The 26,418-nt window shown below is 38.1% G+C and overlaps 1 protein-coding gene across 1 annotated transcript in view; it reads left to right on the forward strand.

Annotated features, from left to right (window-relative positions):
- The window catches only part of DNTT (DNA nucleotidylexotransferase), a 99,776-nt gene that overhangs the window by 56,372 nt on the left and 16,986 nt on the right, over positions 1-26,418 (forward strand). The window contains exons 8-10 of the mRNA XM_076338812.1: positions 2,267-2,369; positions 11,072-11,335; positions 12,785-12,868. Of these exons, the coding sequence (XP_076194927.1) occupies positions 2,267-2,369; positions 11,072-11,335; positions 12,785-12,868 (451 nt within the window). The remainder of the gene's footprint in view (positions 1-2,266; positions 2,370-11,071; positions 11,336-12,784; positions 12,869-26,418) is intronic.

Below are 26,418 nucleotides of genomic sequence, written 5' to 3' on the forward strand. Positions count from 1 at the left end.
TTACTAGATTGTTTTTCTATTTTAAGGAAGGTAATAAATTTTTCTAGGATGAAATACATTATTTGGTAAAGAGTACTAGTGGAAATTAGACTAAATGTTCCAGTAACAGCCTGACAAATTCAGTCAGAAATTAATCCAATGTGAATTAGTTCAAAGAGAAGCTGAAATATAACTCTGACAATAACAATGATTTTATATTGCGTGCTTCTATGAGAGATTTAAACACTAACTTCACAAATAAAAAGCATTTCAATAATGCTCTGTCTTGAGAAATAGATGGTCAGTGAAATACCTTGGATTTCTTGGGATTTTATGGCTGGATTGATGCAGGATTTTGTAGATGTGGTTAACCTAAAATATGCATGTGTTGAGTACCAGAGGAAGAATTGGGAATCAGCTCCCGATTCCATCAGCTTTCCATTTCTTCCTTTGATTTTTTTTTTTTTAAATAATTTTAGGCACGTTTTCTTATGCCACTTTCTGCGTCTCTAAGGTAGGAATAGTAAATTCCTTCCCCTTGAAAAAACATTTTGAGACATGTAAGTAGAAAGTGCTATGTAAGAGCTTTGGATTATTATGGTAATTTAAGAGATAATGAATGTCATCCTTCAAAATAACTCAGAAAGTGTACATGGAATACTAAATGTTTTTTAACTTCTTGAGTTTGAATTGCTGTTCGGTTTCTAAGCCTAGACTGATGCTTTGTTTGAAACTTCTTTTGAAATAATTTCCACCTGTTTTGACTTTGCTGCAGACACGGCACGATAGTTGCATTATAGTGAGTTAGACTGCTTGTCAAATGTAAAACCTAGATTTTCATTTCCTTACATCTTGCTGCTAACGCTGTTCAACTATCCATCAGTTAGATGATTTCCTGTCACGCAAATGGCAGTTGACATGTCTGCCAATCAGTTCTGTTCCTACAAATTTCCAAGTTTAAGAAATGAGATTCAGTTTTCTGCACTATTTTAAGAGAATGAACTATTTCATTAAATACAAAAAAGCAAATCTTTTGTTTTGTACAGTTCCCATTTTCACTGCTTGTGTAACAATTCACAAGTTCTCTGAATACTGGACACAGTGTTGAACTGAAACACACCCGAGCTATAACATCACATAGCCTTGTGAACATCAGCAAGAGCAGACTTTTCCCATGAACATGTGAAAAAGATTTGGAGATGTGCTATGCTTAGGTGCCGCTCCTCCAGATTTCGGGTGCTTACTCCACCTCCTGCATGCTGCACCTAGGTGCAGAAATATCTCCTCTGCTCCTTTCTCCTTAGGCTGGCCTGATTACAGCCAATAAATAGATGTGTATGCAGTCCCTGTTGCAGCATTTAGATCAAAATGAAAACCTTGTATTGGTTCTGCGATCCTCAGATGAATTGCGCTCTAAGATAAATTTTCAGATGTTCTCAAACATTCTATAATTCTGAAGGGAAACATTCCGATAGCATGCTTTTGCCAGTTTTCCAATGATAGCTACATCTTCATCTGACTTAGGTTTAACACATTTAGTAAGTGGATGAAAGGCACGCCGAATGCTTAGACTTAAATGAAGAAAAACAAGAGGTTATGACATCATTTTTCATTAAGAACATTTACAATTAAACTTTGTGCATATGGATTTAATTGTGAAATCCTTAGTGGGTGTAATAAACAAGCTTTAGTCACATTAAGGCTGAACTGTTCTCAAAAAAAATCAAGCTCAATCTCTGCAAAAAGCATTGTTGTATTTTAAAAGAGAAGAAATGTAAAATACTCGGAGATTTTATGTCTGCCATTAAAAGAAACAATAAAATTATTCATAATCACAGTTTTGTTCATTAAAGTGTCCATCAAAAGCTAAAGAGGACTATTTAAGCTGGCAGTAGTCAGACTGGCAAGTTTATCTGCTGTTACTGCGCTGGATTCATAATATGTACTATGGTATTTTGATTATGTTTTTTTATCCAAAGATGACTGAAACCACCTTTTCTGGGACTTAAGAGGAAGAAAGAGAGAGATTTAACATCACCAAATGGATCTGCAGTATGTAGTTGAAGAACAGAGAAAGTACATCAAAAAGCTTAAATTATTGCTTAACAAAGAACACTGGCAGACCTGATCAAAGAAGTAGAAGATTCCATTTTGATTGTGTTTCAAGAAACATTGCTATCACTTTATGCTGCAAGCTCTAATGCAGCAAAAATATTCTCTTCAAAAGTAGTGTGAAATTCAACAGGAACTTAACTCTTTTAGTCTTCTTGTTATTTATTGCTTCTAGGGGTAAGAAGATCGGACATGATATAGATTTTTTGATCACCAATCCAGGACCAAGAGAAGATGATGAACTTCTGCATAAAGTTGTTGACTTATGGAAAAAGCAGGTATGAACTAAATAACATTTAGCCAAAAAAGACATATTCTAACAGCACTGAATTAAGGCTACGTAGTGCTTAAAGAATGTTGACTCCTTTTTACATATGACTGCAAAATTTTGAAATTGGATATTGCTCTATTTAGTTATTAATCACGATGATCTAGGTACATCCTGCGGCCCTGAATGCTAAAGTTGAAGGTTATATCAGAAGCACTCTACATACATTCTGTTCTATCTTACCCTAAGAATATGGAGCTAGTCAGAGGCAGGAAATCAAGCTAGCTGGAGTTTTGAGTGACACAGCAAAACTGTTATACTTTGAAACAAAACCGTGTTTGTTTAATTTCTCCTTGAGATGGGAGTAGGTTCTCCCAAGGGGAACTACTTCAGGGAGCTCCAGCTTTAAGCGTAGTGGATTGGGTGACCTCATGGTGTGAGGTGAGCAAGTATGAAAGCTTAGCTGCGAAAGGCCTGGAATTCTGGCTTCCTTTCAGCCCATCAATTAGCATTTTTCCTGGCTTCCACTGGAATATTGTCAAAATTGACATAGTCTTCCATGATGTCTGGGTTTGGAAGAATGCACACATTTCACAGAGTAATCCCCTTTCATCTAAGGGTTTTTGTTTTTTTTTTTTCTATTCAGCTTTCTTCAGTTTCAAGCAGCTGAATAGAAAAAACTTCTATTAAAGTTTGAAGAGTCTGAATTATAACAGGTGGAGGTACCTCAAAATATTCCTGGATCAGAAATACAGTATGTTGGGAATAATAAGCTTTTATTTCTTCTTCTACCTTTCTAGCTAGCTAAGATATTTTTCAACATTTACTACCTGTACTGTTCAAAGGAATTGAGTACGTTTCAACAAGTAAAAGGCCAACACTCTGTCTGAGGTGAATCACCAAATGCCCCAATGCTAAGTAAAGTCAGCTTTCAGTGCAGATAGCCTGGAGAGAATGCTTTTCAATTGATTCTTGAACTGTTTACTTTAATTAATGTGTAATGGGTTAACATGTGAAAGACATTAAAAACATCCAACCAGACAAAAGCTTATCTGACTGTATAAAGTTACCTGTTTCAAGGTGGTCAAAACCTTTCAACTGGCTTTAATGGAAGGGCTTCAAACTTCTTTTTTCCAGGTAAAATACAACCTTAGCTGAATTCCTCCTCCTTCAGTTGACTTTTGGTCTTTGAAATGTTAACAGATTATTATTAATTTTTTAGATTTCTGTGACTCCCATCCTAATTCTGTACAGAAAGTCTATGTATTGAAGTAGATTGCTGGCAGGTATAATTTATCATACTCCAATGAAAAGCAACGAAGCTGTGGCAATGAATGAGTGCTGAGGAGCTACTCTCTTTTTATTATTTATGTGAAGTTTCTTTCTCAGTCATTCTACTCCCTTTATTCTGAGAAAAGCTGCTTCTTGGAAGCTATCCTTTTACCTTCATAAGCAGACTTGAACCTCTAGGAAGCCATGTGTGGGTCCTCCAAAAATCCTGTTTATTTTCACACAGCAGAAAGGAAAAGTGACGACAGGCTGAGGCTAGAGCCTGCCCTGAGTGCAGCCTTTCATTCCTTCTCCCATTCCATCACACTCCACTTACATTAATGAGAACAATGGCTGTGATCTGAGAATTCTGGCAACTGCTGAAGCTTTTTAGGTCATTCTGAGCTGCTTTCATTAAATGGAATTGAAAGGAAAGAAATAGAAAATAAATTGTTCTTGCCGATTTTTTTTTTTTAAGGACAAAATTTGGCAGACGTGAGTGCAGGGAGAGTATGGGAGGTCAAGGGTGGCCAAGGGTTTGATGAAAAGATTAGGATTCCTCTAGGAACCACAGCATGAAGAAAATGTCAGAAGGGGAGATGCACAATGGCTGTAGAAACCAAACCCAAACAAGCTGGGGATTGTTTAAAGCTATGGACCAGTATTTTCTGTGTTCTGTTTGTCCTCCAGAATTTTTATGGCTTATACTACTAGCTATACTGCCTCTCTACTGTGGCAGTTATAATATACAGGCTTTTACTGGCACTACTAAAAAATAAGCTGCCAGCAAAATCAAAATGCAAAAAAAGAGAGGAATTATACTCCTCTTGCCTTTTTATTACCTTTGATTTCTAAGGGGGAGGGGGACACACAAAAAAACCCCAAACCTAAAGCATTTTTAAACTTTTTGACAGTACACCTGTCGTCTGCTTCACAGCTTTCCACTTTTGTGCTACTGCTTCAAAGCCCAAATTCATCAAAGAACATCACTGAGGTCACGATGTTGACTTCCTTTCAGCAGCTCTTAGCAAAGGATTCTGCAATGTTTAACTTCTAAACTATGGACCTCAGCCTTATTTAAATAGTTTAAAAGGGCCTTTTTCTTAGCTGAAAAGTTTAATGTAACAAGATCCTTCCATTGAAAGCTGTTGAAAACTAAGTGGTTAAATCAACACCATCATGCTCTTTGATGCAGCATCACCAGGAATAAATGGGCCGAGGAACACAGAACACAAAGTCTCCACTGAGCTTCAAAGTAGAGTGGCAAAACAGAAAAGCTGCAATGCAGTACACAGGTTATGGTTTTAATGGTTCCAAAAAGTTTCACAAAGAAAGTAAGAAATTACTTCTGTGGGTTAGAGCTTGGAAGTCCGTGGGCAAACAGGCTGAGCCATCTGTGTCGATGCAGCTTCATTCACATACTGTGTAAAGACATTTTCATTTTTTGCTAAAAACCTGTATAGCTATATTTAGCACTTTCTGTTGTTACATATGTGCTTTCAACAAAGGAAGAGATACCATTACTACCAGCATTCCTGCACTCTTCATTTTTTTCCCTTTGTATTCATGTAAGTATAATGTTGCATTTTTCTTTTGGCTTTTAGGAAAATGAGGAATGTAGATGCCTGCTTGTGCTTACTTATTTTAGTATATTAGTGGTCTCGTTTAGACTCTATTATTCACCCTTGCTGAGGCAAACAGGTTAGGAAGGGAAAGGCTTGATGTCCTGTTAAGATGGATGGTGAGGAGCAAGTAACCGGTCTCACTTTTTCATTACTGGAAACAGTTTTTTGTAAACAGGGTTCACAGAACAGCAGCATATTCATTATTGAGTGACAGCTGGATTTTAGCAGGAACAAAACCTGTTTCTAAGACAAGATACAGAAACAGTTAAGAAGCCGGAACAAAGCTTATTTTTTTCAGATGAACGCTCTGCCCATAAGGATGCAGAGCTCCTTTGTGAACACATATTGTCTCACCTTTTGACTCAATGCATTATGAATTTCTTGTGGCATTCTGGCTCAGCTTCAGCAGGAGCTGAGGACATTCTTACCTAAAATAGACAATTGCATGGTGGTTAGAGCACTGGATGTGAGAGAACTTGGCTTAAATCGCTTTAGGCAGAGGATGGGGCTGAATCTCATTGTCCTGCTTGTGAGGTTATTGCATAAAGTGGGCAGAAGTGCTCCATTTCCTGCTGTGGTTTAAGTAAAGATCCAGGCAGCGGTGGCATTTCTTATGACATCTGATCTTTCTGGTGTGTATTGTATATCTGTATGTGGGTAAGTATATATATATATGTCCCCCTTCCTTCCTCCCTCCCTCCCTCCCTCCCTCCCTCAGTTTATCTTGCTCCCCAGTGCAAATGCTCATGGTATAGAGAGAGGGAAACACCTTCATTCCTGGGCTCCAGTGCTGGTCTGTCCATTGCTGTCAAAACCAGGCTGTTCAGGATGTGCCGAGAACTAGACCATTCCGACGTACAGGGAATGTCAAGACGAAAAAGGGACCAAGGCAGCTGCGTGGTTATGCAGCAGCTGCAAAGTTTTGTGTTGCTGATCAAGCCTTTGATGCCATTTGCCAACGATTCCTCACCCTAACAGGCCTGACTGCTCCCAGGCATCAGTTCCTTGAGCTGTTCTACTTCATAGAATTCCATCTGTCTCACCTAGGTAGAGATTTTTCTGGACTAACATGCCTACATCCTATTTTGGATTAGCTATAGGTATTTCACTGAAAAAAAACCTAAAATCCAGTTTCACTTTATTAAACCATCTTAGAAGGCAATTAAGAGTGACAACATATATACATTTCAGAAGAACTTACTGGATTACATTTTCAGGTGGTATAAAATGGTCCTACTTAGCTTTAACAGAATTAATCCAGCTACCAACAATTATGAACAATGACAGCTTGTAACATTAAAAATTGGATAGGATTTAATTTAATTAAAAATGACAAAGAATGCTAATGACCATATTTGGATTGATTTTTCAGCTATTGATTACATACATTTCTAAAAATTCACACTTTTCCTCAGTTCGATCATGGATTTACTCCAATATGAATACTACTGATGTGCCAGCACTCCGTCTATTTAAATAAAAGTGCATAATCATTCTAAAAAGGCAAAATTGTTGTGGGTATTAACATAACTGCCCTAAAAAAATTCATTTGGTTTTGATGGTGTTGTAAATCTGAGAAATTAAAATGCCCACATTTTAAAACTTGATTGTGTAAACAAGGTCTACAGCACTTTATGATGTATAGATCAAGCTGAAATTTGCAAAGAACTGCAGATTCCCTGACACAGAGTAATGAGAAGGCTGCTGTTTTGCAGCTAGCAGTAGCCAAAACTTCACACAATCTTCACAGCTGTCTGCCCCTTCAGGCAGTACTTTTTCAAAATGTACAGAAGTGCCATTTCAGCTTTACTTTACGGGGTGATGGTGATGTCCAGTGCCTAATCAAATTAGGTAAATTGGAAACATTATCCCAATGGGTATGACCTAGGCTTTGGCTCCTATTTAAAGGTGATATCCTGGCTTTGAATCAGGTTTCAACTGCTTGTTGAACTCGGCACTTGTGTAATTGTTGCCTAATGGCATTTTTTCAAAGTGAAGTAGGTATTTACAGTGGTCTACATCCTCTCATGCTCTTCCTATTAGCTTTAGAAATTGCCCAGCCAACAAACTATGAAAAAACACTGCAGAATGACTGAGAGGTAGTCCTAAAATATCTTTCTAGTCACACTTGCTAACTGTGGCCAACTGCAAATACTTAAAATGTATTCAAGCAGAAGACATGGCCTAGTCAGCAAGGGAAAACAGCAGTAGGAAGGCTCCAATAATGATTTGTTGTAACTTCTTCATGATTGCTTGATGTTACATCTCAGGGACCCCAGGGAGTGTTCCCTTGAAGTTCCTAAATATGAAAATAGGATGAGGGGAAAAAAGAGAGAAGGGACCCATCTTTAAATGCTGTGGTTTGACAGGCAGAATTTGTACTCTTCAAGCAGCTGAGAGATCTCAAAGGGAGGACCTTTAGTAGGTATACAGGATGACTTTAGGTAAAGGGAATGTCTTCATTTTCAGTGTGGGCAATACAGCAAAGACTGACATGTCAAGTTTACCCTGTTTTCATTTACAACTATATATTCCTGTAATAAGTAGCAAGCTGGAAAAAATGACTCTAAAAACTAAGTAAAGCTGATGCAGAAGAGATCATCTATAAGATGATAACATAGCTAATTGTTAGAATGAAAATATTGATGAAGCAGAGGATAGAGCGTATGACTGAAAGTTAAAAATGAACATCTTAAAAGGCCTAAGCATTTTATGTCAAGGCCATTTTATCTATTACAGACACACAGGTAATACATAATCATATCTCCTCAAGTGCTTACAGGCTAAAAATCCAAGTATGGGATACTGGTGGCCATGTGTGACTGTCCCCACATCTCACTGAGACAAAACACTCCCTAGGTGCTCATCTGCTTGCCTGTGAACAGCGAAACCACTGCAGGCCCTGATACCGTGCTGGATTTCTCAAGCAATCAGAAACAAAAATCCTACTAAGACTCCCCACCTACAGTAGGAATTCCATTCCTTTTGTAGTCCATCTAAAGATGGGCTTTAATGCCTAATTTCTTGCACCACAACTGAGGAGATTTCAACTTAATTTAAACAAAGAGGACACAAACACTGATATAGACTGTGGCAAATGTGCAAAACTGGTGATCTGAGCACACTGTCTACAAACAGCATACAGGTACTGGAAATGTAGGTACTTGGAACTATGAAATAAGACTTTACTGAAACTTAATCTAGTTAGGATTCTGTCTAGGGAAATAAATTATTTAGATTCGTTCTGGGATATATGCTATGTAATGCCCCAAATCTCAAAGAACAAAAAGGAAAATGAAGCAAAAGATGAGAAAGCACTGATGAAGTAGCTAGAAGATTTTTATAGAGAATGGGAAGAATGTCAGTGCTTAATAAAAGCGTGAAGTCATCAATTAATGGTCAATGATAAATGAGATGAAAAGAATTTTTTAGCATTAAAAGCAACAAAATTAACGTGAAGGCAGGCACAGTTTCATCAAAAAGAGTGAGATAATAAGCAGTTATGCATTAACATTCAACAGCTGTTTTGAGTCTTTATTTGGAAATAGCAAGCATCAGTGCCTTGTGACGTTGGGGTAAAATTAAGAAAAAATTACTATCTGTTTTAAAGATGGATGTGAGAGGGCACCTGCTAAAATTAAGCATTTTCAAATCAACAGACTTGGAAACTAGTAATCCAAGAGAATGAGCTACATAAGGAGTTTTCTCATATTAATTTATAATAAATCTTCAAAATCAGGAAAAATTCCAAAGAAGTGAAAGAATGTCAATGCAAGTCAAATAGTTATCACTAAAAAGGTTGTCCCAGTGACCCATAAAACAGCCTGTGACTGATTCCCAGTAAAATAATGGGATCGTTAATTTGGAACTATCGTCAACAAAACCTGGAGGCTGAAAATATAATAATACCTATCAGTGTCTCTTCACGGAAATTGTATCTTAAGTGTTTTTGTTTTGCATTTTTTTTTGTCAGAATCATAGCTCTGAGTGATAAAAGTAATTTTATTGCTGTAAAGTATTCTCTAAGGTATTTAACATATTATCATGTAAAGTTACCACACTTGCACTACATAAAAGAAATAATCAAAACCTGGTGTTTATTTTGGAGATATTCTTCCAAAAATCAGTTCATTGCCACGTGTGTTCATAAGAGGTCTGGCCTGGAGACCATTGCAGTTAACCATCGACAGCCATCAAATAAAACCACTTCTATACACTCTCAGTTCAATATTGCAATTTAAAAAAAAAACCCCACAAAACTAATGTGATTCTTTACGGTATATTAAGGGATATGTTAACTAAAAGTCAGGAGGCATTCTCGACCATGCTTTTTTATGGTGAGACTAGTACAAGAATTCCTAGTCCAGAGGAAGGAGAATGTGTAAACATTTGAGGGACTTCAAAGGAGAGACAAAAGATTGATCCAAGGACCTAAAGAAATCCTGATGATGGAAATTTTAAGAAATTGAATCTATTAATCTCATCAGTGAGAAATCTGAGAAGTGGGTTTGATCAATATGTAGGTTTAAAGAAATGTAAAAGGAGATATGAAAAGACGTGACAGTTGTAGTCTTGCTGATCTTGAAGATGAAAACTAAAGAGCTTATCTAGTCAGAATGTGAAGTTAGGAAGTTCAGCTTAGTAGTTTTCCTTCTAGTAATAACAATTAAACCACCAACAGACTATGAAGAAAGTGGTTTATGCACTATTGTTGCTAATCTTTATAACAAAGGTAAATTTCTTTTGCAAAGGCAAATCTTTGTTATTGTGTATTTGACGTTTTGTATTCTTTAAAAAGGATGTGCTGGGCAGCAGAGAGAGGGATGGTGCTCCCTGTCTTGTCCCAGGTGCTGTGCTTTGGGTGATGAGAGGTTTTCTGGCTGGTGAGGGGAGATTGCACTTTACCTAAGGACAGCTGAACATGCAGAGCTCTAAGAAGGTTTGGGAGTGCAGGGTGAGTCCGAGATGTCCAGGAAATCAGTAGCCTTGGAAGCTGCCTAGAAATGCGAAGAACAGGCACAAAGACAGGCCTGAGAAATGACGGAAAGATTCTTTTCCTAAGGGCCTAGCGGGGACAGTGCAGAGTTTACTGCAACCCGGGGAACCATTGAAAGGTTGCTGGCTGCAGAGCAAGGCTGGAAGAAAGCACTACCTCTTTCCATCCAGCCTTTCCTACAGTGCTGGATTAGAAGGAATTAATTTACAATGCTCTATTACTTCTGTTTTTCTCACTCTGAATGTTCTTTATTATAAAAAGAAAACCTTGTTTATGCTTTAATAAAATCTGGCTTTTGAGGATCAATAGTTTTTTGGTGCACTCCCTTCAAACCAAAGGCACGGGCCCGTCTCTGGAGACTCCAGACCGTGTCACAAGGAAATTTCACACAACAGACACAGTCCAAATGCTTTGTTTGGAATCTGCCAGCAAGACTGCGCTCTGGACTAATCTGTTTTTCTAGATGTCTGCCACGTGGGAAAGCATCAACCCCTACTCAGAAATTTCTGTTGACATCAACTACAAAAGGCTCAGGAGGAAAGGATGGAGGGGAAGAATTGCAAATATTGTCTCCTTAGTACAGGGCAGGACATTGCCACTATCAGATGACTACCACTGCAGATTTCCCTCAAAGGATCTGGTAATATTTTTCCAAAAGTTGCAGCTGTTTCTTTTCTCTGCTTAGCCCAGATTTGGCCCTGCACAGTTCTGTGTTTACTGAAACTGCATTTTACATGAATTTTTTAAAACAACTGTCTAGAAACTCTGGAATTACAGTAAAACCAGTCCAGCAATTCAATATGAGCAATGTCTTCTCTTTAGGGCTTACTCCTATATTGTGATATGATTGAATCAACATTTGTAAAAGAACAGCTACCAAGCAGAAAAGTTGATGCCATGGATAATTTTCAGAAGTGTTTTGCAATTTTAAAATTATACCAGCCGAGAGTAGACAGCAGCAGTTACAACACGTCAAAAAACTTTGATATGGCAGAAGTCAAAGACTGGAAGGCAATCCGTGTAGATCTGGTCATAACCCCCTTTGAGCAATATGCATATGCTCTATTGGGCTGGACAGGCTCCAGGGTAAGTAACCACAACAGTCTATGTTAGCATTGCTAACCTATTTTTGTTGTTGCAGGACAATTCAGCGTTCATGGATTTTTTAAAAAATGTTCCTTCTCTCCACACATCACATTTCATGCTGTCATCAACCCATGATCATAGGTTGGAGCTGATGAACTCATCACTGACATTTATGGATATCTCTCTAGAGGAGTTAACATCTGTTTTCCTCGAAGCTTAGTGTTTAGGTTCACGGACTGAAGAGCTAAATTTTCAGTCAGTTGCGTTGTCTTTTTACATCATACTAGTGTTAACAAGCAATTTAAATGGTTACTGAGTAGAGAGATGATTTGGAAAGTGTCACCGAATTTTACAGGAAATTAAACATTTGAGGAAGAGATGTTCTGAATTGGAACTTAATTTGTTTCATAGGAAATTGAAAAAAAATTGACATCTTTCTTTTTGGATTAGATAAAATGTTATCTTTGAGTTGTATTTGGAGTGTTTTAAAATGTAAAAAATTGGAAAATTTTAAATTTACACATTAGTTTTGAACTAGAATAAAATATGTTTTGATTGATATTTTAATAAGTTAAGAAAATTTGAAATGATAGCTACTTTCACAATAGACGTCATAGTCAGTGGGTGTAATATAAAATAGTACAATATTTTCAAAATAAAAAATTCTATCTAAATGCAAACTCAAGTGATTAATCGCTTTCCAGAGTTATTTTTTAATGTGTTCTACATGCTTGCCTTCTGATGTTCACTTTCTTAGGGAGTGATTACATGGTGTAACGGAGAGCTCCTGAGCCTGCTCTGAATGATCTTTTTGAAGTGCTAGAAGCAGTACAGGTGCATTGCCACTCTGTTCTACTCAGGTTAATTGGAAGCAGGATGTTTTAGACCAGGCAAAATGCTGCAATTGACATATTCTTCTGCTGTGCTGATGAGTTACTTCAGTCACTTTTCTGTTTTGAGATAATAAAATGTATTTATTTGGATTAAGTCCTGCAGACTTTGGGGTCCTTCTTATCCTCAAAGTGTTTGGCTACTTAAAAGCCCTTCTCTCAACTCTGTAGGTGGGTGTCTACACTAAAAATGCACTTTGTGAGGCCCTTTGGTTGAGTAGGCAATGACTCCATCTTTCTCTGCCTCACTCAGCTCCTACTGTTATTATCTCCAGTTGAGATAATTCACCTACAGACTGTGGGAGCCCATCGTGGGCTGTACATAAGCTTACTTTCTTGTACAGTACCCAGTTAGTCTCACACTAACCAACTGAATTGATGGACCATTGCATACCAAAACATTGTCCTTTCAGATGATCCATTTTTTCAGCCTGTTGTCTTTTAATAGAGGTAATTTTTACATGCTCATTTATTATTTGGTTTGATGTTGGAGCTCTTATACAAAGGATAAAAATTTTTATTTGTCAGAATTGCTCATATTTGCTATATTTTTTTACAGCAATTTGGACGTGATTTGCGGAGGTATGCTACTCATGAAAGGAAGATGATATTGGATAACCATGCCTTATATGACAGGAGAAAGGTACTGTTTATTCTCAGAAATAAAGCTATCATGTTTTTATTTCTGAGTATGCATTTTCAGTTTATTTTTGATATTCAAGTGTATAGAATATTTTAGCTTGATTCTCTATCTATTATGTTGTAAAGTCCCACCTTCACAAGATTTAGTTTCACTGACAGAACCTGATTAAATCTGAAAAAGTAAATCCAGAAATCTTTTTTGGCATTGCTGAGGTAATTTCTGAAATGTAACAAGAAACATACATTAGACAATGGTGTTTGGAAGGAATTGTGCAACCTTCACAAAACTGAGAATAACTCATCTGCAAGTATTTTAAAAAAATATTTTACTGTCCTGTTTCAGAATGAAAGGTCATTTCTGTGTCACAGGCACAATTTCCACAGGGATTGTGCTGGCATTTCAAAGGAAGAAGGGATATTGAGTGGTACAGGCTCAACTAGAAGGCCTGAGGAAGTTTTTGTAGGGTATGATACTAAGTGGAGATCCGGGATCATCCTGCTTTTAAAGCCCTGCATTCAGAAGTCTGTGTGGAGTTCTGTTCAGTCAGGCTTGCTAGGCTTGGCAGTAATTGGTAGTATTTCTGGTCTAAATGCTCTTGGCAGCAGTTATACTGATCTCTGCATTTATCTGGCTTAATGTCTGTATTTGTATTAGGCCATTTTAATAATAAGCAAAAATCAATATTGAAGATGTTTATTGATGTCATTATATGGGGAAGGCAAAAGTACCATGTCAAGATGTTACATTAATCTTTCCTATATATTCCTTATAGAACGGAGACTGCTTTTAGCATCTCTGCTTACATGCAGCATTGTCTCATTGTTTGCTTGTGAGACGCAGCAGTGATCTAAGTCCTCACTCCATTTCAGCTGTCTCCATATGTGCTTGTCAGGCTCAGATGCTTTAGCATCCTCAGTTCACATAGAAACCTGGGGAAATGATCAGACTAATGATCCATTTAGTCAAATATCCTGTCTCCAAAAATTGTCAATACTAGATGCTTCAGAAGAAAATATAAAATCTCACGATAGATAAATATGTTATCAAATGTCTAAGGGGAGATGTTTCTTCACGAACTCAGGGATGATGTCAGTGTCTTTCTGCCTGAAAGCATTCAAAATATAAACTCTTTGCCTCAGCATAATGTGTTAATATGTGCTCTGTTAAATAGCTTTTTGGGTGTAACAGATAACTGCACTAGGGAAATACAAAGAATTTAAGAAATGCCAGTGTTACTTTTTGTGTGCAGAAAAATTTGCCTGCCTGGTGTACAAGTATGTATCATTAAATCTGCTGCTTTTACCCAGAACCCTGATGCATTCAGTGATGCAAATTGGACACTGTTCATTCATGAGCAGCATCAATCAGTATTATTTTTTCTTTATTGTATTTAGGCTTTATGTCTGATGTACCATTCAGATCCTTCTCCATGTGAATTTCACTGGACTAGCCAGGATGTTCCACAGATAAATGATGAGTTTATCTTCACAATGCCCTCTCAGAAGAAAGATACTCGTCTTCCCAAATTTTCAAGTCAAGAACTGAGGCAGAGAAAGATTTAAGGCCCTAAAAATCCATTGCAGTTTGGCCTGAATTTTCTCCTGTTGAGTATCTGCCTCAGGACTTTGAAAAATACATAAAATTGTGTATACCCATGACGTGTTTCCCAAAGCCATCAGCTGTAGCTGTAACTGAATTTCCAGACCTTCTACATGTCAACTTACATTTTCTCACTGCACTGCCCAAAACCAAAGAATTAGTGGGAGGGCTGAGAAATAAGATTTAAAAATTTTTCCTTATTACTTATTATGATGCAGGAATTCTATGACAAGGGCAAAGAAAAAAAAATCCAAGCCTTCAGGGCAAATTTCAACTCTCTTGACCATGAAGTCCTTAATCTAGGACTTCTATATATCAAATGAATGACATGAATAAATCAAATGTCCCTTTCTGCTGGGGACTCTGTTTGCTTTCAAATGTTTCCCCCCCAAAATAATATTTAAGTCTCCCTTTTCTCATTTAATCCCAGACACAGCCAGTTTACTTCCAAATTTTATTTTCTGCTGCAAAACACAGACGTACTACAGATTTCAAAACAAGAAGTCATGACAGTCTGTTGACATAGCAGAATACTGTTCTTGTCTCTGCTGCATTCTCAGAAATAGCTGTTCTTGTCTCTGCTGCATTCTCAGAAATAGCTAAATTATATTAGCTGAAATTTTCCACAAAGAAAGAAAATTCTAAGGCAGATATGCAACATGAAAAATTTCAGACCAGGCAGCACTGAAGTTATAATCTGCTTAAAACAAGGTCTTTTATCAAGTAGTGCCATTCTAACAAGAAGCAGGGAGACACGCCGCTCCCCCCCTTGCTTCTAAGTATTCTACTGTTTATAATCTAATGTGTTAAATTCAAATAATTTTTTTTCTTATTTTTAACTCTGCAATTTTGTATTAAGTTATTCCCATAAAGGACATTTTGAACAAAAAGCCTTCCACACTGCCACCCAGTGTGTAATAAAGTCAAGAATGTGCATAATACAGCAATGGTGTCTGTAACCGTGAAACTTGAGACGATGACCCATAGTGGAAGATGAGATTTTTGCAGTAAGTTGTGTGGCTGCCAAGGTTGATTAATTTTTAAGGTCATCAGGTTAGTAAGCTTCAAACCAGTGATGAAAATAATTAGTAACTTTAGTGCTGTTTCAGGGAACATATACCCATATCGTGAAATGTTTAGGTTTTTTTATTTCTTAATTTAATTATGAAGACTAGAGGATCTTCTTTACTGTAATTCTAGTGCTTTTATTTAAAAAACATTTGATTAGGGGGGAACACTAAAAACGTGGATGTTTTATCTGTACCGTCTCTTAAATTTAGATTGGAACATGAACATATGTATTTCATAAGGACATTTTTCTTTGTGGTAGGAAATCTTCCTCTCTCAAAGGAAAGCTTTCTCAAAGCTAAAAACAATCAGGAAGCAGATATCCTTGTGCAAGCTGCTCAAGATCCCTCAATGCAACCTTAATTAAGGTTAATTAGGCAGCATAGGTAAAAACTGAATCATATATTTTCCATATTTCTCTCCTTGTTTGCTGAAGAGAGGTTACCTGATGTCACTGGCTCTGTCCAGGCAGCCAAACTTTCATGCACGACACTGTAACAGTCACCGGGGTGTCATTCAGGAGCTGGGCCAAATTCTTTCTGCTTCATTCTTCTTCTTTTATTATTACTCGGTGTGTGTGTACAGCAAAAGGGATAGAAAGGTCAGGGAAAGTCAAACTAATTCTCGATCCTGATGAAGACCAAATCCTTTCTTTGAAAACACTTGGCTGTCATCATTTAAAATTTTGCAAGCTGGTATAAGAAGTTAATAAACCATGCTATAGCAAATATACTTTGATTTATTTTTTTTTGACGGAACGTAACAGTGCCTGTAAGAGAGTGTCTTTCATTATAAAAGACAACAGTTTCCTGGTTTGCTCTACATTCCAATATATAATGTGGTATACTTTATTCTCTGTATTAATATTTATCAGCCCTTTGGCTCTGAAGCTTCCACTGTGGCCCACTGCCTGAAATGTGATGCGTGTCAGAGAATCCCAGATTCCAGCGTTCAAGGCATTGCATCAGGAGAGAGTCCTGGTTACTTTAATGTATTTCCAAAGGGATTCTGACAGGAATAGGGAGCATTAACACAGAAGTTAGGAATCAATTACATAGCTTTGCAGAGGGGAACAAAAGGAACAGATATTTCCTCTAGGGACTCGTTACAAAGTTACACTGCAAAATTATTCCTCAGCCTTGATTTTTTTTTTTTTTCCTAGTGTGAATCTTTTTCATGTATTTGTGGGTTTTGGAAGACAGCGTGCAACTATCAAACTAATGATTTTTTTTCAGTTCTGTTATAAAAAGGGCATTTTGTAGATCTTCCTTTGGTAGGAAAATTGTGACAACAAAAATTGAAAATTTACCACCAGTTATCTGTCAGCCTCTTTTTTGTAAAAAGATGAGTGGATATCCAAATCTGTGCCTCTTTAGAACTGTGTCCTAAAGCTACGGAAATCAGCACTGGTATATACCAACTTGAAGTATGAAGTTTCTGTGATTTACGTCACCTGGAGATCAAACCTTACAATAATTCCCGCACTTACGGAATGAAGGAGTTTGTTGATCAGCCATCAGGAAGTAAGAGAGATGGTATATTCCCCGTGTCTTATAACATTATTATTGCTGTTGCACTGGTTACAAATGGCATGGCACATTTATGAACCAGGCCAATAAAATTCTCACTGTAAAAGTTTCCTGATTCATGAATGAACAATATGCTCTCTAAGTAGAGTAGGAATGCTTTTGCAAAAAAGAATTTCATTTTTCTGTGTGAACCATAAGTCAGGTCAGCTGAACAATAGGCTCTTCCTTAGAAAAATTAAGGTCTTTAAGCTGGAAACCATGGCATCACTGGTTGTTTTTACACCCCTCCATGTTGGATTGGGGGTCATTTATCCCTTAACCCACTATAAAGAATTTTTGGTTACAACATGCATTGTGTCTAGACTTAATCAGGAGCTAATAAGAGTGTAAGCACTGACCTCTGTTATTTATTTATGTAACGTGGTCATCAGTTCACTGTCTGAACTGCAGTTTTTAGTCTGCCTGTATACATGCAGTTTGCCACATACTGAGATTTGAAGGGCACTTTCTTTGCAATGTTTAGAAGTTTGTGATGTACTAGGGCAGTCATTGGCAAGTTTTGACAACATCCTGACAGCTTTTTAACTGGGTGAAATGGAAAGAGATCTAGTGGATCTAACTAAAGAAGATACAGCTCTAAACCCTATTGTATTTTTAAACACCTGTCTTTAAGTTGAATAACTATCATCTGCTTGCATGAGAATGCAGTAAATATGTGATTTACTTTCACTTTAATGTTTTATTATTTTTAAAGTGATTTTTAAAGTGGCTGGCAAACCACAGGCTTTCTATTCTTAAAGGAGTAGCTGTCCTTGAAGTATGTGCTTCTCCCCTTTTACAGTGTCAGCAACCTGGAATAAGATTCAGGAACTGCAAAGGTTGTTGGTTGCTCCTTTACCAAACTCTGGTGCTGTTAGCTAGAGTAGAGTATCGTTGTCATGCAGAAGGGCACTGCGGAGAGTGCCTGAAGCTGGACTCTATGATATTGGATTTTTGCATTCTTCACCAAGAGGGTGGGTAAGACTTAATGTGGAATGACTGCTCTCCCATGAAATGGCTCTCAGACTCAAGTGTGTGCTTTTCTTCAGTAAGAATATTACTTAAGGAAAAACTTCCTCGTTCTCCAGAATATGAAATGCTATGGTCCAGTTGGCTTATAAACTTAGCATAATCTTTAACTTTGAAGTTTACTCCACCATAAATATAACGTCTTATTATCTGTCATGCCTTTACTTTGCCTCTATGATTAATCTCATCCAAGTCTCCATTTCTTCTTAATTTAACATCCTTTTATTCAGTTTTGTAGACTCCAATAGTTTTGTAGACCCCAATGTTGCTGCCTACTTTCTCCTGGGTACTATTAATACTACTTCAAAATCCAGGGAATGACTGTAAAAAGGGTGGCTACAACTTAGTGCTGTAAAATGTCAGTTTGAGAAGTTACTTTTCTTACCCCAGTATTGAAAGGATCCAACAGGCCCTTGTGAGTTACCTAGAGAGCTGCTGTAGCTCTGGAAGACATAAGCTATGTCTTTCTGCTGAAATTAAAATTAACCAGTTTTAAATATAGCTTAGATTCCAGACTGTAAGCACTAAAATGAAATTCAAGTTCCAAAAATTTCATCATCAAGAAAAGCTGTGTTTTTAATTTAAGCTGATTTTGTTTTAACTTCTGTTATTCTGATGTTTGCTGTTAGCTGCTCTTTGGCATTGCTGCAAAATCTTTTTGTTGCTTGTTACTCTTAAAATTCCACAGGAACACAAATATGTTGCCCTGGATGTTATCGGAGGTTGCAGCTTGCAGTTGATAAATACCAGAGTTGTGATCTGTTCTTCCTCATGGCTCATCCATTTGACGATCCAATTCAGATACCCAATCTTTGTTATAAACAGCTGTAGATTTGTTGCAGTCTGGCTGGTTGAAGATCCCTCTGCTTCCTTTGGCTCTCTATGTGTAGTCACTGGATGTAAAAAGTCCTCCTTCAGCTTCCGAAAAACCTGATGTACATGGTTGTTAAGACACTATGCCTGTCACTGGTACCTGAAGTGTTTACATTGATGATTGTGAAGACAGTTGTCCCAAAAACTTCCATTCCCGTTGAGGAAACACAGCCTAGATAACTGTTAGCATTTAAAGGAAAGGTTGAATGACCAGGATGAAAATAATGTGATGTTTTATCAGTTTGATTCTTCAGGGTTGTGCACTGTCCAAGCTCTGAACTTGGAAATGTCTTAAGTGCACAGCCAAATCACTCTGAAATTTATGTGTAAAATTTTGCACATACTGCTGGTATTTTGGCTCAACAGAGAAAACAATCAAGAACAGCTGTTAACGTGTGGAAGGCATTCATATGCAGACTGGAAATGTCTGGAGATGACCTACTCTATTTGTGCCTTTTCTTACTCTGCAGGAAGTCCGTTCTTGCCTAGTACGTATGTCTTTTCTTGTATCGCTTTGTAACAGGGCATCGTGTCAGGCTGGTAGACTGACGTGGTTACAGTCAGCCAAAGGATCATGTACCTGTTCAGACATGTGAGGGCATATTCAAACAATTTTTAGGTTTTCATGTTCTCTGAACGTTTTCTGATCCCTCTTTTAATCCTGATTTGGCTTGTGAAAAGGCAACATGAGAAGGAAGAAAGCATTTTGACATTTGGAATGAAGTGGCAACTGTGTGAGCTGAAGAGATCACACACATTGTTGTAATATGGCCTGAGGAAGGAGGATGGTCCAGAGGTTTGACTATTAGCTTGCAACTTGGGTCCCCCTATAGCCAAATTTTCTCTGTAGTTTTAAGCAAGTCATTTAACCTTCCTTGATCTCAATTCCCAACAGTAAAACCTAATTCCCACAATGCAAAGGTACAGTAAGGATAAGTAGTTAACCACTGTGGGAAAAACTAGTTCAGTTTAATGAAGGTTTTCGATCACTCAGCATTTTGCCTTTCCCTATAACTGGGAGAAAGAACAAATGTTTAATGAAGAATTTTGATCATTCAAAATTTGCTTGTTCTCTTAACCAGAGGGAAAGTCAAAATGTTGACACTTTCTGCAAAGGGAAATGCTTTTTGAATCTCAGCTTTGGAAACAATCCACAGATCAGACTGTTCCAAACCTCCAAAGCTCAGACAGTTCTTGGGGCTGCAAGCTCTGAGGCACTCGGCTTGGCTGGCTGCTCCAGGCTCGTCGAGTCAATAAGCTCTGGGGACCCTGGCTCTGATGTAATTAAAATGACTTATTTGAACTCAGGCTCCCAGGAGCTTGTCAAGAAAGTTGTTGAGAAGATGGGCAAGCTGGCAGGAGCTCAAATAGGCTTAGATTTTTAAAAGTGCCTGGTAAACTAGATTCTATTGGATTTTTTTTTTTCAGGGCAATATTTTGATAATTACATCATTTTTATGGAACACCCGGGTTTAAGTGAGTAGGAAAATTCCAACAGAACAAAATTCATTAGTGTTTTGCTGAATAGATCTGTTCACGAGGCAATGGGATATTATGTTTGTGTGACTATACATGTGTCAAGTAGAAATATTATTCCCTAGAACTGTCTTTTCTCTGGGAATCCTAGGAAGTTGCATTCCAGTGATTCTCAGCCAGCAGCCATCCATATATTGTGTTTCTCTGGAGAGCTTGCTGTGAGGATGCCCCAAACTTAAGTACAGAAGATGTTTCTGAAAGACCTACTGTGCTATGCAAAGCCCAGCTCTACCACTTACACCGTGGATAAATTTGAGTTTTTAAAATGCAGGATTTATCAGCCTTTTTTACTATTACTTCTTAACTAAACTCCCTTATCTGAGTTAATTTAAAACTAGTACCATTACCAAATACTTTAGATCCCATATTGTCAAAAAATAAGCTGCTTTTTGGTTGTTTTTCCATTTTAGTAACTATTTGGAAACTATTCCTTGTAGCTACAATAAAGAAGGATGTTTAAAACTTCCCCACTGTACTTCACACAGTTTCAGCTGTGGTGGGATTCCCTGTTGCTCTTTCCTTTCCTTCAAGGCATATTCACTATTCTTGATGCCATTTGCTGTTCAGCAGTTACTCAGAGCCAAAAAGCCTGGCAGAAGTCTACTGTATTCAGCGTCTGAGCTGTAATCATTTTCCATTTCACAGGAGAAGACTCTGCATAAAATAGGAACTAGTTTCAACTGCTCCATGCCAGAAGTTCTGAATGATGTATTTCCTCAAATCGTTTTCTTTTGAGTACATAAGCAAGTGTGTGGGAGTTAGGCTGAATGAGAGGTGGGATGGTCTAGATGCATTAAGCTGCTGCAGGTACTTTCCTCTATTCCTGTTTTGTGGCGGGAGATTTCTAGGGATGGCATGCGGAACAGCTTCATGGCTGGATCATGGCCATGTAGAAAGTGTCTCTTTCCTGCACCTTTATCACACCACTACCCAATGGAGATCCTCAAGCTGGTTGTGGGACTGGAGGGTTGGGTTTCTCTTGTAGATTTAGATTTTTATCTTCTATAAACCCATATGTTTTCCCAATAATATTCTAGAAAATCAGTTTTAAGTCCAATTATTACTTTATGCCGTTCAAGTGAAGTGATGTAGTGATGTAAATAATTAGCATTACTTTTTTGTAAAAGAGTAGCTGGGGTTCCTAGGGTATAATAGATTGATTAAATTATTAGCATATGAATGTACTTGCACTAACATTGTAGGTTGTTGGGTTTTTGTAAGAGGAGGGTCACAAGCTCAATGTTATTTTGAAGAGTCATTGGAGCAGAAAACAGTTATTAGTTTTATGTCCTATGAAAATCTAAGACGGGAAATAGCTGCCTTAATGTTTTCTATTGTTAAAGAAATATTGGAAAAAATATGACAATCTTTGCGGAAGACTTTATATGATTGATGACAGTTTTGCATTTAAAAAACATTGTGTGAATTTGAATGGCATTAAATGTTATTTAGTTGTTGAATAGCAAGAGAGGCGGTTTATATAACTGCTCTGAATAATAAATTCACAAGATACTCTGAAAACTTCATAACGGGACCCAGCTTTGCAAAATATTGTGCTGTACAGTTACAATGAAAAACCTACGATCCCAACTTTTTTTAAAGAGAATATTTAGTTTTCCTTGGGAAACCAGTATAAGCATGAAAGGGGAAATTTATCTGGGGATTTCTTCCACACTGTGAAGATCACTATTGCACAGTCTTTAATCACTTGCCTGCAGAAAGCATTTCTATTTAGGAAAATCCTTAACTGACTCTTCAGGCAGGGCTCACCCTGTCTGTCTTTGCATATATCTGTAAAGCCAAATGAAGGTGTGATTGCAGCCCAGGTACATGACTGTTATGTGACTATAATGCTTTGATGAGCTGCCTCAAGGGTGTATGTAAGTTTGCTGAGTTCTGCTACTACCCATCTTTTGCCCAAGTAGTTGCTTCACAGACAACCACAGTGTTTGCAGCAGGCAGCCCATCCAGTCATGCCTGGCGACATACCTGAAGTTCTAGCCTCCCCCATGACATTCAAATTTTTCTCTGGCTAAGTCTAAGTCCATGTTGCTGGCATGCCACTTAGCCAGTAGCTTTTATTTTGAAATAAGTCTTACCTGATAGTGACCATGTTGGTCGGAAAAGTTATGTTTGTGTGGTGGCTTGGCTTAGAGGATGGAAACAGCTCTGAGGAAGCCAGACTGATGGCAGATGGCTGGGTTGTTACCTGCACTTCCCAGAACTTTGTAAACTGGTGTCCTAATAAAAAGCCAGCTTTGTTTTCCAAGCATTGATTCTTTTCTGTCACTACCCATTATTTCTCAAACCCATGTATCACTGGGAAGAAGAGCTGGCTATGATTCTATACCCTCATTTTATTACATAAAGATGTGTAATATTCACACGTGTCTAACTGTGTGTTCAAGTTATAGTCTCAAAATCAGTTTTCTTGTGTCATTTGAGAATGTTTACTCCACACTACCTTTCACTGAAAAAAGATGCCTGCAGAAGTTTACTTGCACAGTTAAAGAGACATTTTTTACGATTCTTTAAAAACTGGATGTTATAATCTTATTTTGGCAGATGTTGCTCTAAAACTATGAAGTTATAACAGTGAGACAGTCAGCCTTGAGAACATGTTGATGAATTAAACATGCTGCAGCTGCAGAGTTTGCTTTAGATGTCTGCAATAATGACTGGATTAAAGCTAAAGTAAACATAAAGATCCAAAGTTTATAATATTGATTTCCAATGTGATCAGTTGTTCACACAATCATTACTACAATTAAACAGTCATTGTAAACAGATGCACATACTTTCATTTACATTCCAATTCTTCTCTCTTGCTCTCAGGAAAGTAGAAATAGCATATGTGATTTGGGGGATTTGTTCTTTTTGCACCTGGTCCATTTTTGAAAATAAAGAATTAAAATAATCTACTTTTCTTACCTCTTTGAAAATTAAAAAATGATTATGCACTTTCTTCCAAAGTGTGCTTTTCCCCAGTGTTCTCTTAGCAGTTTAAATGTTTCACATATAGCATATGATAGTTCATTTTTACAAAGACTGCATATAGTTCATGTATATATTTAGCTAAATTTTATCCCTTTGTAATAGAAAGCTGCACATCTAACACAAAGATAAATGTACCTAATTGTTGTTTCCTTTGCTCGGTGTGTTTTCTGAGCAGTTCAGTGAAACCTGTATTGCTAACAAAAGGAGAGCGCTCTCAAAATGTATAAGTAGGTACAGATCCAAAATATTTTGACTATACTTTCATTTTATTTTAATTAATTAATTTAATTCATTTTAATTTCTAGGGCTGTACAGAGCCAACCATTTTCAAGTATTTGAATTCAATTATTCAATCAGTATGCTTGGGTAAGTTATTGAATGTGGGGCAGGTAACATAGTTTCAGATTTTCTGTTAAAAGAAAAAAGAAATCGATTGAGAAGAAGCTAGATAGAGAGGAAGCTGGAAAAGGAAAGAGCCAAGAGCCAGACAGGAAAATGGGGTATGGAGTGGGAGTGAGAATGGGAAGTCTGTGGTGGATGTACAGATTTGATAAGGAAGTGCAGAGTGGCTGGACAAAGCGATGGGAAATGGAAAAGGTGTATTTGATTAGCAGCTGCATTGTAGAAAAGAATATGGGTTGGTTGAAGAGACTGAGCTGAAAAGGAGCACAAAAAAAGAATGACTGGGGAGAGTTATGAGTGGAAGTTTGATGGACTAAAAAATATATTCAATTCATTAGGCTAATGCTCGAAACTGGCAACAAGAAATGGGTAAACTTTCAATTGCCCCAAAAAGGTGATTCGAGACAGCCAGCATGGCTTCACCAAGGGCAAGTCCTGCCTGACTAACCTCATGGCCTTCTATGATGGAGCGACTACATCAGTGGACAAGGGAAGAGCTACGGATGTCGTCTATCTGGACTTCTGTAAGGCCTTTGACATGGTCCCCCACGACATCCTTCTCTCTAAGTTGGAGAAATATGGATTTGATGGGCAGGCTGTTCAGTGGATGAGAAATTGGTTGGATGGTCACATCCAGAGGGTAGTGGTCAACGGCTCAATGTCCAGATGGAGGTTGGTGACGAGTAGTGTCCCGCAGGGGTCCGTATTGGGACCAGTACTGTTTAATATCTTCATCAATGACATGGACAGTGGGATCGAGTGCACCCTCAGCAAGTTTGCAGATGACACCAAGCTGAGTGGTGCGGTGGACACGCCAGAGGGACGGGATGCCATCCAGAGGGACCTGGACAAGCTGGGGAAGTGGGCCCGTATGAACCTCATGAGGTTTAACAAGGCCAAGGGCAAGGTCCTGCACCTGGGTCAGGGCAGCCCCCAGTATCAATACAGGCTGGGGGATGAAGGGATTGAGAGCAGCCCTGCCAAGAAGGACTTGGGGGTACTGGTGGATGAAAAGCTGGACATGAGCTGACAATGTGTACTTGCAGCCCAGAAGGCCAGCAGCCATATCCTGGGCTGCATCCAAAGAAGTGTGGCCAGCAGGTCAAGGGAGGGGATTCTGCCCCTCTGCTCTGGTGAGACCCCACCTGGAGTACTGTGTCCAGCTCTGGAGCCCTCAGCATAAGAAAGACACAGACCTGTTGGGGCAGGTCCAGAAGAGGGCCACGAAAATGATCAGGGGGATGGAACACCGCTCCTGTGAAGAAAGGCTGAGAGAGTTGGGGTTATTCAGCCTGGAGAAGAGAAGGCTCTGGGTAGACCTTATTGTGGCCTTTCAATATTTAAAAGGGGGCTTATAAGAAAGATGGGGACAAATTTATTAGTGGGACCTGTTGCGACAGGACAAGGACTAATGGTTTTAAACTAAAAGAAGGTAGATTTAGACTAGATATAAGGAAGAAATTTTTTATGCTGAGGGTGGTGAAGCACTGGCACAGGTTGCCCAGAGAGGTGGTGGATGCCCCATCCCTGGAAACATTCAAGGTCAGGTTGGATGGGGCTCTGAGCAACCTGATCTAGTTGAAGATGTCCCTGCCCACAGCAGGGGGGATTGAACTAGATGACCTTCAGAGGTCCCTTCCAACCCAAACTGTTCTATGATTCTATGAAATAACTGAGTAAACTGTGTTTATCTCACTTTACTCTGGATATGGCATAAGTGGAGCCTGAAGTTACATTAGAAATCTGAGGGGAGAGATCAAGGCTACAACTTAGTATAGGGAAGTAGGGAAGAGAGGGAGCTAGAAGAGATACAGATTGTAAAAGCTCAACTTGCTAAGACTGATTGATCCCACACTGGCCTGCAACCCAAGATTGTTGTCAGTGCTGTCAGCAAATACTTGTTAACCCTATGGTACAGTGTATTTCCTGCCTAGTGAAAGTCTAAGTATGCTACAGGAATTGAAGGAAGCAGTATTTCTTTGAAGAAAAAGAAGTCTCTATGCATATACATAGGAAAACTGATTAAGGTTAAAATACCATCAACCACATTCTGGGATTTCTTGAATTGCAGGTCTTTGATTTTGCAATCTCAGTAATGTTCTTTTGAAGTGGTTTGTTTATAATAATCCCATATGAATTTCACCTAACCGTGTTTCATAAAATCCAGGATTCAACATTTTTCTTGTTTCATTCATTCATGTGAAGGTTTATAAAGAAAAATACAATAAGCCAACTTAACAGTATTTGACAAGCTAAAGCTACTGCAAATAACATAGACTTAAAGCAAAATGGAAGTATAGCTAAAGTAGAAAAGGAAGTAATCTCTGTCAATCTTTTTAGTGACTTTGTGATAGGACACAGCTTGTCAGAGAACTACAGGGGGCATAAGTTTTTTTTCTGTTTTTGTCTACAACAATGTGCTATTTAATATGTTAAATTTTTTGCCTGGGTTGCCAGATAGGAAGTTCCAAGTTTCTC

Source organism: Aptenodytes patagonicus, chromosome 5 (genome assembly GCF_965638725.1).
Source record: "Aptenodytes patagonicus chromosome 5, bAptPat1.pri.cur, whole genome shotgun sequence".
Taxonomy (NCBI): Eukaryota; Metazoa; Chordata; class Aves; order Sphenisciformes; family Spheniscidae; genus Aptenodytes; species Aptenodytes patagonicus.